At 39.1% G+C, this 14,801-nt stretch overlaps 1 protein-coding gene across 1 annotated transcript; it reads left to right on the top strand.

The window, feature by feature from the left end:
- The first annotated feature begins 959 nt into the window (after positions 1 to 959).
- rad54l (RAD54 like) lies at positions 960 to 12,891 on the top strand. The gene is made up of 18 exons (XM_030727712.1): positions 960 to 1,195; positions 1,297 to 1,377; positions 4,240 to 4,350; positions 4,462 to 4,522; positions 4,610 to 4,745; positions 5,438 to 5,507; positions 7,394 to 7,682; positions 8,030 to 8,154; positions 8,242 to 8,392; positions 8,473 to 8,599; positions 9,530 to 9,604; positions 9,821 to 9,951; positions 10,141 to 10,251; positions 10,475 to 10,598; positions 10,675 to 10,753; positions 10,831 to 11,010; positions 11,173 to 11,336; positions 12,623 to 12,891. Exons 1-18 carry the CDS (start codon positions 1,193 to 1,195, stop codon positions 12,822 to 12,824), a joined length of 2,220 nt encoding a protein of 739 aa, XP_030583572.1. The 5' UTR covers positions 960 to 1,192; the 3' UTR covers positions 12,825 to 12,891.
- The last annotated feature ends 1,910 nt before the right edge of the window (positions 12,892 to 14,801 follow it).

Consider the following 14,801-nt stretch of genomic DNA (forward strand, 5'->3'; position numbering starts at 1 on the left):
CATGCTGATCCATTAGCAATAATCAGTAACATAACTGAAATCACTGTCCATATATTCACAGGCCTGATGCATTTTTTCTGTGATTTGTTCCAAGCAAATCTCTTTATTTCCCATCCTCATTTCCTTCCACACCCACCTGTGCTGGAACCTCCCTCACAATATGAAAAATCAAATTTTTCATGTTTCTCAACTGAAAGCCACTCTTCTGTGCCTGTTACATGATCAGTGGCTCCTTATTTAACTGGTGGAAGGCACCCATTTGACGCCTGATCGCTGCTTTGAAAAAAGTTATTGGAATTGGTTCTTTCGAATCTGCATGTTTGTTGGCATGTGTTCTGTGATCACAACTCACCATCTGTTCCCTTCTGAGCAGGAGACCTAGAGCAGCCTGAGAGAGAATACCTTGGTGAGAGACTGAGTGGAGGATCAGCTTTTACTGTCTACAGTGGAGCCCTCAGACCTCCCTAACTGCACTGCATAATTTCTTTGAGAGCCTTTTTACTGTTTCATCACTGTAAATAAACAAGCTGAAATTCATTCTGTGAGTTTTTTATCTGAGGGTATGACTTTTAGATGCTGTTTATCTGCTGCAGATAGATTTTTAGGCCTTCCACTTCTTCTTTTCTCTTCCACTTGTCCAGTTACACTGCACCTGATGCTAGATATGTAATAGTGGATTGTATTTATAATAAACTAATGTGGGTAAAACAAAAGAAATTTAAAAGCATTTATTAAATTATTGAACTACAAAAGAGTAAAAAAAAAGTACATTATTTTTCCCTTTTTGTGGTGAGGTGCTTAAACAGTGGCACTGATACCAAGCTATTTTCGTACATTCAGTGTGAGGATGGACCCACGCTGAGCCTACAGTAGCTTATTGCTAAAACAATGTATTTTTGCCTTTCTGGCTTCCCGTAGTGTTACACAACATTTAGCGCGAATTTGAATCGAGGGGTAAATTGGAGTTATAATTCTGCCGGGAAACTACCATATGTCTATACTATCGCTTGCTTTCCACTATAACGCTAGCAACACGTATTTGTTAAACAAGTTTATAATTATCGTAGCAGCACAGCAGCGCAGACATGAAGCAGGCTGAGGCGCTAGCTGTGTCTGGGTAACTAGTAAACACTAGGAACACGGGAAGGCGAGAAGTCTCAACATTACCACGGCCACAGAATAGACGTGGAAAATGGTAAGGAAGCAAGCCAGATTCTAAGTTATTTCAATAGCACTACAGACTAAATTATGGTTTTGATTAATAACTTTTAATGTCATTTTATGAACCCGTCCCAGAGGAGGAGTCTTGCTCCCAGTCAGATTGCCAAACGCAAGCAGGAGGGAGATTCCTGTGAAGATGAATGGACATGTAAAACTGTAAGTACATTATCACTGCAGTATATCTGGAGCTAAGTGGTGCTTTTTCACGCGCGACAGACCTTTTAAAACCTGTATTTAGACATCTTTCAACAGTAAATATGCACTCTCCTAGGGGTCATTCACAATCATCAACATTTAACAAAGTGTGCTCTTTTTCAGACCCCCCCCCCCCCCCCCCCCCCCCCCCCCAAAAAAAAAAAAGTGTACAAAGAAAATGTTGATCTTTTTTCTATGAAATTTAATTTCAGCTTTGGTATTTTAATGTAATGACAAGTAGTAAAAGATCCTGGTGTTGAAAGATGTTGGCAATCTTGGTCTCAAATAGGGGTGCGGGAAATTTTCGATTCTTAGATGCATCTCGATGCGCAACGTGGACGATTCAGAATCGATTCACAAATGACAACAATCGATTGTCTAGACGTTAGCTCTAACTGAGAACCTAATGAGCGGAACATAAAGAGCGGAACTCAGAAGAACGGAGGTGTTGCACCCGGACAGTCTGTGCTGCGCACATAACAAAGACGCAAGATGGAAGCGCGGCAAATCCAGCCGGCACCTTCTGCACTAAAAGCTAGTGTGTGGAAGCACTTCGGCTTCTACGAAGTCGAAGGGAAAACATCCATTGACAAGAGCTACACCATATGCAAGCTGTGTCAAACAAAGCTCAAATATTTTTGAAACACGACAAACATGAGGAATCATGTTATTCAAAATAAGCTGAAGTCAACAAGCATTATTTTTGTATGAGAGCTGCTAGCACATAATTCTACTCTTGTGTGGAAGTTGTGGTTTTGGTACCACATATTTGTTTGTTGTTGGCACATAATGTTGGTTAAGAGTTGGCATTTGGTGAAATCTGTTAATTTACTACAAACATGCTGCTACAGGTGCACTTTTTCAGTTTGTATTTCTTTGTTCAGTTCTCTGGAATGTGTGGCCTTGTACTTGCCATATTGCTTTCATTTGGTTTAATATAAATATAAAATAAAATGGGAGTTTTAAAATGGAAATAAAATTGAAGTTAATTCATCATGGATTGCTACTACCAAGATGCATCGATAATCGTTTTATAATCGAATCGCAGTCCTCTGAATCGTAATCGAATCGTAGAGTGCTTGGAGATTCCCCTAGTATCAAATATACTCTTTCCTATCTATTAAAACATTTTATTGTTGCAGTAATAAACAGATACTTGTATGTTAGAATTTATAGGGTGCAATAAATGGATTTTAATTTTAATTTGGATGTGAATGTGTACTGCACTGCATGTATGCAAAATGTACACGCTATCACTGTGTACACTGCCTCTGTACACAGTGGCAGTGGAGCAATTTGTCATCTGAATAGCCAGTCTGAATAGCCAAAAAGTGATTTCTGGTATTTGCCCAAAAAAATTCTTGCTGGTATTTATATTGTTGTAAATGACTTGTTGAGCTAGAATCTGTCAAGCTCACTGGGAATCAGGGCACTTGGTCTAAACATCATCTCTTATGAATGATATCAATTCATTTTGAGTCATAAAGAACATTCCTGACATGGTAGGAGCTGCAATCAGTTTTTGGCAACAACTGCTGCTGGTGTTGCCAACTTAGCAACTTTTCAGACCCCGTTTGCAACTTTTTTTTTCCCTCTAAAAAGCGGCTAGTGGCAAATTTAGTGACTTTTTCTGGTGATGTCGGAGAGTTTTGGAGATAGGCCGGAAACCTGAAATGATGATACTTTATTGATCCCACAATGGGGAAATTACAGAATCTTCTGCTGTTCCCATGTTTGTGTACATACTGCGCTTGTACTGCATCCCTACGTACACTATGGCATCACCCGGACCCCGCTTCATCCTTTAGCAACTTTTAAGCTGACAGAGAATTTAATTACACAAAAGTTGGCAATAGTGCCAGACGCCAATCACCAGATTACGCACAAATATGCGGGCCAGCATAGATGAAAACACGCCAGGAACATGTTTAATTAATATACATACAGTTTCCATTTTTGATTCGGCTTTTTGGAACAAAAAAGCAATACAGAAAGTAGGAGTACCATTTCTAAAATCTGATTGTGTAAAATCTGATAGCCCATCTCCAAAGTCTCACAATGCACATTCTCTTGATTAGATCCCCACGAATAAAGGATTTTTACTATTTTTGTGGAATTTCTAAATTTTCTGTGCCAGAATTTTTTTTTAAATGGTTTTGCTGCTTGTTTAAAAAAAAAAAAATTCATGCAAGCTTGTAGGACCCACCATACACTTGCTACATATATACAGGAATACATTTTTGTTTTTAATATTACTTTATACAGGGCATTTGTGATGCACCCAAAGATGTCAACATATGAAGAGGGACTCAAATCTGCAACCTGTAGATTAATAGTTGGCAGCTTCAACCTCCTATTTCCAAGTTGCCCACCTGTTTTGTCTAGCTGCCCACCCATGCATAGAAGGCTAGATCTGGTCTTAATTTGTTCTGGTTGAGATTTCTGGCACAACTTCATCTAATACCGAGGTGCATGCAGAGGTATTTGAAGGATTTTTTTTTCAATAAGGTCACACAGCAGGCATTAAGAATATGCAGTATATACAAATAAATTGGAGCACTGGGTACCATTTTCCAGGCAGCCCTGTTGAATGTTTGGTGAGAGCCCTGGAAGAAAATCTACTACAGTGCTGTAGCTATCAGGGAACTTAATTTATGCCGTATGTAATTTACAGATAAATTAGGCGCAAACAGTTTGGCTGGAAGCCAAGCTACTTTTCCTCATTCCACTTTGGGAATGGATAAAACCTTAAGACTTGAATGCAGTCACTGCTGATGAATTTGGTGTGTGTGGAAGTGAAAAGTTTGCCATTCTTTTTCACAGGAGAAAAGAAGAAAGGGTGATAATGAAGTGAGAGAAAATTACATTTCTCACTTCAGAATGCCTCTGACGCAGCTCAACAACCGTCCTGCATGTATGGATGGTGCAAAACATGTAAGCATTGTTGAAAGCTGTCAGATTATAGCTTTGCATAGATTTTGTATGTGAATGCAGTAACAATTTCATGACAGTCAAAGGTTTACCTGTTAAAAATCTTTTCTACAGGAGGCATTTATTCAAAGTATCCTCTCCAAGCCATTTAAAATTCCTATTCCAAATTACACAGGTAACATTTTTCTATCATTATGGTTCTGTTTCAATTTTAGTACAGCAGGTAAATCACTTCACTGCTCTGTTGATGAAATACCCACAGGCTCACTGGGAATCAGGGCACTTGGTCTAAAACGTACAGGATTGAGGAGACCACTTCATGATCCCTTTGCCAAAGATGCTCTGGTTCTTTATGAGCCTCCAGCTCTGAGTGCCCATGACCTGATCAAGGCTGACAAGTAGGTTCAAAACATATGGTACACCTTCTCCAATATATCATCTTTAACTCAATATGTTCTGAAAGGACTTAATTGTTTGTCAAAGTTGCATCAGCCACATTTGTACATGAAATCATGAGTGAGAGCTTGAAAATTAGCACATGCACAGCAGAAAGTCCAGCTCTGTCAGGGAGAAGATTAGTATTTTTGACTCCTCACTGCCTATGTGGACACTTTCGACAAGTACACAGAAACTGAAGGAGACTTTAAGACCATCTGTTCGTGTTATTATTTATTACCTCCGCCAAGGAAGTTATGTTTTCGGTCGCGTTTGTTTGTTTGTCTGTCTGTTTGTTTGTTTGTCAGCAGGATTACTCCAAAAGTTATGAACGGATTTCGATGAAATTTTGTGGAGTGGTTGGAAATGACAAGAGGAAGAAGTGATTAAATTTTGGCGGTGATCCGGATCACGATCTGGATCCAGGAATTTTTTAAAGCATTCTTCACTATTGCAGGATGGGGGTTATTGTTGTCTGGGAAAGACGAAAGATTATTTCACAGTATTTAGATACACGTATTACAGTGTCAGTGACCCTATGGCCTTGGCGGAGGTTTGCGCTCTCTGAGTGCTTCTAGTTTAATAATTGATTTATCAGAGTGCTGTTAGTGTTTGTGATTAAAAAAGTTTTAAAAAGTTTCTTTATTCTTTCCAGAGACAAACTACCTGTTCATGTGGTCGTGGATCCAATTTTAGGCAAAGTGCTCAGACCCCATCAAAGAGAGGTAAACCCAAGATATCTTTTTTACATACGCTACTGTATTGCACGTATAGCCACAACAACAGCATTAAATATGTACTGTGGAATCTTGCATTCTTGACGCTAGATTCACAAAAATAAACCAATCATCTCTAAATTTTTAAGTGGGGGAAAAAATCTTACCCAACAATGCTATGAAAAAAATGTTCATATCAAATTAAAAGTTATTGTCTTTGCCACTGACAGACTAAGATTGTTACTCACCTTGGCCCTCTAAAATGTACATGGAAACATTGTTAACCTGTGCAAAAATGAGTTAAATTATTGAGCTCATGCTTGCTGGCTGCAATATGCATACTATCTGCACAGAGCCACACCCCTATGTCTGTACATAAGGAAACAATGTTTACCTGGAGGTAAAGTGGAGAGAGCAGTGGCAGTGTTGTAGAGCAGCCACTCTCAAAGTCAGGAGTCCTCTGGCCCACTTAAAAAACAGAAAATCACATGGGGCCCAACCAATCTTAAATCATCACTCTAATCAAAATACAAGCAAAAGCAATGTATTTCCTTGAAAATTTAATTTAAAAAACATAACAGCACAGGCTGTTGGCTATAAATTGCTAATGCTACCCAGTCATGTGTTTTTATTTATTTTTTATTTAACCTCTATTTATACAGGTAGTCCCATTGAGACTCGGTGCCTCATTTGCAAGAGAGACCTGTTTCCAAAACATGATGAATTAAAAAATATAAAATAAAAACAAATAGTGAATAAAATGCCAAATGTTTACATGTCACATTAAAAACAAGAACTGTTGATTTCACAGAATTGTTTATAAGTATTTTAAAGTCAACAAGCGAAATCATCTGCAAATCCTTCTGTAGAGTATTCCATGAAGACGGGGCAGAAAAGGAAAAGGCCTTTCTTCCAAGCTCTGTATGAACTGATGGAACAGCAAAAGTAATAAAATCCATAGACCGCAGATTATGACTACTGTTTATGTAACATATAGTCTCATAAATAAGGCTTGTGCCTTTGACTTTGACTTTGACGATGGTGCGGTTTTCCCCTTGAGAAGTCTTCCACACATTTTGCCATCATTCACAACAAGACATTTGCTTCCATCTGTTTTGCTATCATACTCAAAGAAATCGTATATGGGACTAATGTTTCTTTAATTTCAGTTTTCGTTATTTTGTTTGTTTTTGTTAACGATAATAACCTTGATCATTCCTGATTTTGTTTATTTGCATGGAGGCACTTCTAAATTCGTTTGTAAAGTATGAACAAATTCAGGTATGACAATATTGAGAAACCACTGATTTGGTAAATGGACTGGTTTTTATATTGTGCTTTTCTACTCCATTTGAGCACCCAAAACACTTTGCCTCATTCACCCTTTCAAATAAGCACTTTTTTCACATTTACACACATAATCACACTCAATCAATGCATCGGGACCAACTTGGGGTTGGATACTTTGCAAAGTGGAGCAACCAGGGATCAAACCACTAAGCTTCCGATGAATAGATGACCAGTTCTACCTCCTGAGCTACAGCCATCTTGGTTTGCGTGTAAAACATTTGTGCGCATAATTTACTCACAGAGACAAATTTTTGCATGGTTAGTAAATGAGGGCCAGTGTTATTCCAGATACCTTGAACTGGTTTTGGATGTTATCCTGATGTGCTTTTGGGTTTACAGACTTTCAGACATTAATACTGGCACCTGTTGCACATAAACAGTAACAGTCTCTGAATTTTTTATTGGCACCTCATACCACAATTAGCCACAAATTCAGCTTGTCCCAGTCCCCCAAATTAGTTTGTAACCTTTATCTGAAGCTTTCATTGATATGTCTTACAACAAATTTTCTTTGAAATTCATAGTGGATGTCTTTATTTCTTGAGGGCGTAAAGTTCCTGTGGGAGTGTGTGACAGGCCGACGCATACCAGGATCTTATGGCTGCATCATGGCAGATGAGATGGGGTTGGGAAAGACCTTGCAGTGTATCGCCCTGATATGGACTCTGCTACGCCAAAGCCCTGACACTAAGCCAGAGATAGACAAGGCCATTGTGGTTTCACCTTCCAGCTTGGTTCGTAACTGGAATAATGAAATTAGAAAGTGGCTGGGAACACATGTTACTCCATTGGCCATTGATGGAGGCTCAAAGAATGAGATCGACAGACAACTAGGTAGTTAACTTTCATTTCTTTCTCATTATGAATATCCACAGAAAGGTTGCTAGAAAAACCTTGAAGTCTGAGGAAAGGCGGTTGTGGCCCGAAACATTACTCGCATAATGGTTTTGTATTAAGTTATTACTCAGGAGCTTAATGCTGGTGTGCAGACCGGCACCCAGTTTTTCACTTTTTTGGGATTGTGTATGTCTTCATCTCTATTTATGCTAGAAATACCTTATCATGGACCAAAGCTTTATTTTTTTACTGGAGAGCTGCTGACAATATTTTTTGAATAGCAATAATTTGTTTTTGTACAAGCTGTCCCTTAAGGATAATTTATATGTTTTCTATTGTTTCAGAGAGCTTTATTTCTCAGCACAACTTGAGAGTATTGACCCCCATCCTGATCATTTCATATGAGACATTTCGACTGCATGCTGAGGTTCTGCACAAGGGCAAAGTTGGACTTGTCATCTGTGATGAAGTATTTCACTCCACAAAGTTCAGTACAGTTCAGAGATATCAAGAGCTGTTGAAGTTAGGATGTAACAGTAACCATTGTATGCTATAGGGCCACCGGCTGAAGAACTCTGACAACCAGACATACCAGGCCCTGAATTCCATGAGTGCCCAGAGGAGGGTGCTGATATCAGGCACACCCATCCAGAACGACCTACTGGAGTACTTCAGCCTGGTCCACTTTGTTAATGCTGGAATCCTTGGTGAGCAGCGCTCCAAGTACAGAAATTGCTAAAAAGCACTTTTCTGACCAAATTTATTTAACTTTTCATCCGGATGGTAGGCACAGCCCAGGAGTTTAAAAAGCAATTCGAACTTCCCATCCTTAAGGGTCGGGATGCAGATGCCAGCGATAAAGAGAGACTGACTGGAGAAGAAAAACTGAAAGAGCTAATCAGCATAGTCAATAGGTAAACTCAATCAGTTCAATATTGTAGGGCAGTGGTTCCCAAAGTCAAAAGTGCTGCATCCCTCTTAAAAACCAGAAAATCCCACGAGGCTCCCAACTGCGACACAAACTTCAAAACAAGCAGTAAATTTAGGTCAGAGTAATGAGTAATTTCACAAACTAACCACCTCCTATTACAACTTTAAATTCACTATTTATCGAAATAAATTTATATAAATATGTAACTGTGCATACTTGTGAATAATTTCAAACTGAATTTCTGTCATTACTGTGGCCTCCCTGCAGTACCTTTGTGACCCACCCTTTGGGAACCACTGTTTGACCTTACAGTATAAAGTGCCTTGAGGCAACTGTTGTTGTGAATTGGTGCTATATAAAAAAAAAACTGAACACAATTTATTTCATCCTGTGACATTTTTCAAACAGGACACTTTACCTTTAATTTTTAGGCTTTTAGTTTTTATTTACATTTTAAAAAAATATCCTCAGATTAGAATTTAGTGAAGTATATATTTACTTTATTAGCTGATTTTCATAGACTAGACTGAGATTTAGATTGAGATTATATTATGGTGCTGTGCAGTATAATTTCTCTCAGGTATGTTTGGGGAAACCACTATTTGAATTGTGTGAATTAAATTATCTAAATTCCTCCCTTTTAGTGTTTCTCAGATATCTCCAAGTTTGCTCTCCCTATTCTCACTTCTTTTCAAGCTAAAGGTTGTTGCTATAGAAATATTTGTTATTATAAGTTAATGCAATGATAAAACTGAGTAGCAAGGGGAAACGCATAAAAGTCAGCACAGTGTCATTCAAATACAAGCATTCTATAAAGTCATCTCATATGGTTTGTGTTCAGACAAATGTCATCTTTGAACTGAGCTGTTCTTTATTGTGCTTCCGTTACACTGACCACATTGTGTATCAACAGGTGTTTGATAAGGAGGACTTCTGATATCTTGTCCAAGTATCTTCCTGTGAAAATTGAGCAGCTTGTGTGCTGCAGGTAGGTAGATTCATACTTAAGGTGACTTTTTTTTTTTTTAAAGCAGAAATAATATAAGATGGGTTTTTTGTGATAAATTGTAATACTTTAGGTACATCCATTACTCAAATGTAATATGGTAAATATTACATTAGATGCATTCTTATAATGCTGTCCCAAGACAAACATGTAAGCAGAATTTGATTTGAATTTGTGGCTATTACTGATTCCCTGCAGGCTGACCCCTCTGCAGACAGAGCTCTATAAACACTTCCTGAAGCAGGCTAAACCCATTGAGACGTTACAGCAGGGCAAAATAAGTGTCTCCTCCTTGTCTTCCATCACATCACTCAAGAAGCTGTGCAATCGTAAGTGATAAAAATGTATCATAAAGTGTTGCATCTGTGAACACTGAAAAAATTGTCCTGTTGGTTTTATTTACTTAATTGGGATAAAATGTAAAATCTTGACAGAGGAAATCAAAATTGGGGATGTCTTACTACTTCTGAATAGAATTATCTACTGCTTGAAATAAATACAAACGCCATCTTTCTCAGATCCAGCGCTTATCTATGAGAAGTGTGTGGAAGGTGAGGAGGGCTTTGAAGGGGCACTGGAACTTTTTCCTCCAGGCTACTCAATTAAAGCTGTTGAACCTCAGCTCTCTGGTAAGAACATGTACAGCAGATCTTGGCTTATAGAGCGGAAATACTGTTTTGGTTATTAAATGTGGACAGGGTTGTTTTCACAAATGCATAGTATTCTTGAAGGACTATGAAGAGAACTGCATTTTTTATTGCCACCTCTGTTAAGATGCATTTTCTAAGGGGGGGGGGGTTCCTCTACCATTGCAGCCTCCACTCTTTCTACTCATTGTTTCATTTATTTCAGGGAAAATGCTGGTTCTCGACTACATTCTGGCCATGACAAGGACCACAACAACAGACAAAGTGGTGCTCGTCTCCAACTACACACAGACTCTGGACCTCTTTGAAAAGCTCTGTAGATCTAGAAGGTACATTTGAGGAAGCCACTATGTCAACTGTGCAAATTAAATGATCTTAATTCCTTCTCCTTTTTGTCTTTGTCAGATACCTCTATGCTCGGCTGGATGGCACTATGTCCATCAAGAAAAGAGACAAGATTGTGGAACGGTTCAACAGCCCATCTGTGAGTTGGAATCTCTGTTCTACTCAATATTGAGAACTTTGAACAATTTTCAGTGTCTGAACCCATCTGTTTCTCAGAATCCAGAGTTCATCTTCATGCTGAGCAGCAAGGCTGGTGGATGTGGCCTCAATCTGATTGGTGCTAACCGCTTGGTGATGTTTGATCCTGACTGGAACCCAGCTAATGACGAGCAAGCAATGGCTCGGGTGTGGAGAGATGGCCAGAAGAAGACCTGCTACATTTACCGACTTGTCTCTGTCAGTTTGATACAAGATCCAGACACAATAAAACAGACCAACACTACAGATATTCAACTAAGTTTAGGACCTCAGAGTTTCAGCAAAGCATGTTACTTCTGGAAGCTGCAATGAACTGGTTCAGATTTTCCGCTTTTGACTTGTGTGTTTGTTTGCTAACAGACAGGGACCATTGAAGAGAAGATCCTGCAGAGGCAGGCCCATAAGAAAGCCCTGAGCAGCTGTGTGGTGGATGAGGAGCAGGATGTGGAGCGTCACTTCTCTCTGGGTGAACTCCGAGAACTCTTCACTCTCAACGAAGACACTGCCAGTGATACACACGACAAGTAAAAGAACAACAAATTACTCACACAAGTTGTCTGTGCTCACTCTTCTGATTGTCCAGAGAACTGAATACACTCTCGAGACAGTAAATTACAATTGAGGACAAATATCCTGTAAAGAATTTTTAGAAAAGTAGCATAGCTGTAAAAAATAAGAGGAAGGTTTGTTCTCCTATAAGTAGTATCATATAAGCCAGTGACTACAAAAGAATAGCATTACAAAAAAACACTGATACATATAGGTGCTGGCCATAAAATTAGAATATCATGAAAAAGTTGATTTATTTCAGTAATTTCATTCAAAAAGTGAAACTTGTATATTCATTCATTACACACAGACTGATATATTTCAAATGTTTGTTTCTTTTAATTTTGATGATTATAACTGACAACTAATGAAAACCTCAAATTCAGTATTTCAGAAAATTAGAATAATATACAAGTTTCGCTTTTTGAATGGAATTACTGAAATGAATCCACTTTTTCATGATATTCTATTATGACCAGCACCTGTATATGTGTGCATATGATGTTTATCTCTAGCAAAAAAGCACTGTCAAGATGCTGTGGAGTACTTCATCAAAAAAAAAGGGGGGGGGCTGCACCTCATTTTTTTTCTGTAATATATCAACATGCTAATTGCTATCATATATATTGCATCACTCTTTTAATTTTTGCCATGAATGTGGTGTTCTCTGATTTGAGAGCTCTAAGCTGCTCCATTTAAGACTCTTTTCAGTGCCTTTTGGGCAGACAGTGTGTCATGGTTAGATTTTATTAGCTTCTGCACAAGAACTGAAACTGCGTGAAGAATCCCAGCCATATGATTGGGTGACAGTGACAACATCAGCGCCTTTTTGAAAAGTTCAGATTAACTAGGGTTACTGTGCAGAAACAGATGAAGCACTCTGGGGGGGTACTGAGTGGTACTGAGTTTTTCTTTTAGTACACACTCCCCATTATCAACAACAAAAAAAAAAAAACAGGATAAAAAAAGCTATGATGACACTTCAGTCTTGTATGCAATTCAAAGGAGCCTTAGCAAATGGTTATGACTTTGCCAGTTTGTCAGTTATGGCATTTTTATTGCAAAGTTGACATGGACAGTAATGGTTTAAAGTAGATAAATTACTTTTTTCATACTTGTAATTATTCATGAAAGCCTCACATGTTCCATAGAAGCAGGTTGCACTTAAAAGCTGAAGATGGCTAAAACTGCTGCTGAAATGCATCATAATGTATGGTACGCCCTGAATTAGCCTCTCTTCCCGCTTTTGTGTTGGTATTAGGTTCCGCTGTTGCCGCTGTGTGAGTGGCAGAGAAATACGACCACCTGATAATGATGCTGACTGTACCAGTGACCTCTCCCATTGGAACCACTGTTTTGACAAGAAAGGCCTGAGGGACCCAGTGTTGAAAGCATCCTGGGATGCTGCTGTATCCTTCGTCTTCCACCAGCGCTCTCATGAGGACCAGAAGGGCATTGTATAGAAGGAGGAATGTAACAGACTGTCAATCACATTACCACGTATACTGTAAATATGGATATTTATGTGTGGCTGAGTTTTTCTTTTTTTTTTTCCTTTTAACAAAAATTAAAGGATGATAATCAGTCATGAAGTTATTTTTTCACATTTGTTCATTTACAGGAAAATGTGTTGTGATGCATGATGTTAATTCAATTAATTTAACTATTATTTCTATTAATCTATTAATAATTAATTATATAGCGCCAGATCACAACAAACAGTCGCCTCAAGGTGCTTTGTATTGTGGTTAAAGACCCTACAATAATACACAGAAAACCCAACAGTCAAACGACCCCCTATGAGCAGCACTTGGTGACAGTGGGAAGGAAAAACTCCCTTTTAACAGGAAGAAACCTCCAGCAGAACCAGGCTCAGGGAGGGGGGGGTCATCTGCCGTGACCGGTTGGGCTGAGGGGAGAGAAAGACATGCTGTGGAAGAGAGCCAGAGATTAATAACAATTAATGGTTAAATGCAGAGTGGAGTATAAACAAAGTAAATAAGGTGAATGAAAAGGAACAGTGCATTAGGGGAACCCCCCAGCAGCCTAGGCCTATAGCAGCATAATTAAGGGATAGTTCAGGGTCACCTGATCCAGCCCTAACTATAAGCTTGATCAAAAAGGAAGGTTTTAAGCCTAATCTTAAAAATAGAGAGGGTGTCTGTCTCCTGAATCCAAGCTGGAAGCTGGTTCCACAGAAGAGGGGCCTGAAAGCTGAAGGCTCTGCCTCCCATTCTACTCTTAAGTATCCTAGGAACCACAAGTAAGCCAGCAGTCTGAGAGTGAAGTGCTCTATTTGGGTGATATGGGATTATGAGGTCTTTGAGATAAGATGGGGTCTGATTATTCAAGACCTTGTATGTGAGGAGAAGAATTTTACATTCTATTCTAGATTTAACAGGGAGCCAATGAAGAGAAGCCAATATGGGAGAAATCTGCTCTCTCTTTCTAGTCCCTGTCAGTACTCTAGCTGCAGCATTTTGGATCAGCTGAAGGCTTTTCAGGGAGCTTTTAGGATAACCTGATAATAATGAATTACAATAGTCCAGCCTAGAAGTAATAAAAGCATGAATTAGCTTTTCAGCATCACTCTGAGAAAGGATGTTTCTAATTTTAGAAATATTGCACAAATGCAAAAAAGCGGTCCTACACATTTGTTTCATATGTGCATTGAAGGACATATCTTGGTCAAAAATGACTCCAAGATTTCTCAGTGTTAACTGATCCAGGTTTAGTTAGTCACCACAGCCTTCTGAAAAGAGATGCACAGGACATCAATGTTAACATAGCATCCATCCATCCATTCACTTCCGCTTATCCTTTTCAGGGTCATGGATGGGCTGGAGCCTATCCCAGCTGACATAGGGCGAGAGGCAGAGGGTACACCCTGTACAGGTCACCAGCCTGTTGCAGGGCTAACACGGAGGTGTGAATGTGAGTGTTAACATAGCATATTACAATAATATGCCATGTTAAAATGTACATTACATTAATACATTTTAATATAGTCAAGCTAAGTCCAGTCTGGCCCCATGGGCTAACCTGACAACCATATGCTTGCTGACACGCCCTGCTACTGGGCCTGGCTCTAGAGTAGGACCTCAGTAACCTAAGCTCTTTCCCTGCTTTTATAACATTTTTATATTTCAAATGGTAGCTTTAGATCTACGCAAACAAAAAAAACTAAAACAAAAATGAATCAGGGGTTCCCCAAGGGTCTGTCCTTGGTTCATTACCTTCACACGTTCCCGCTTGGTACTATCATAAAAATCATTATTGTGGTGGTAGGATGTAGTTTGTGACTCAGCTACAAGGGGAGGGGTGGCACAGTGGGTTCAGGGGCAGTGCCAGTTGAGGCTGGAACAGCTGGCAGACAAACTACCGTATTTTTCGGACTATACGTCGCTCCGGAGTATAGGTCGCACCAGCCAAAAAATGCA

This window comes from Archocentrus centrarchus, chromosome 4, assembly GCF_007364275.1.
Source record: "Archocentrus centrarchus isolate MPI-CPG fArcCen1 chromosome 4, fArcCen1, whole genome shotgun sequence".
NCBI lineage: Eukaryota > Metazoa > Chordata > Actinopteri > Cichliformes > Cichlidae > Archocentrus > Archocentrus centrarchus.

Bases quoted from the DNA above. Each gene is read 5' to 3' on its own strand.
- rad54l (XM_030727712.1), top strand. The intron at 7,683-8,029 runs GTAGTTAACTTT...CTATTGTTTCAG, and splicing joins TGAGATCGACAGACAACTAG to AGAGCTTTATTTCTCAGCAC. The intron at 11,011-11,172 runs GTCAGTTTGATA...GTTTGCTAACAG, and splicing joins ACATTTACCGACTTGTCTCT to ACAGGGACCATTGAAGAGAA.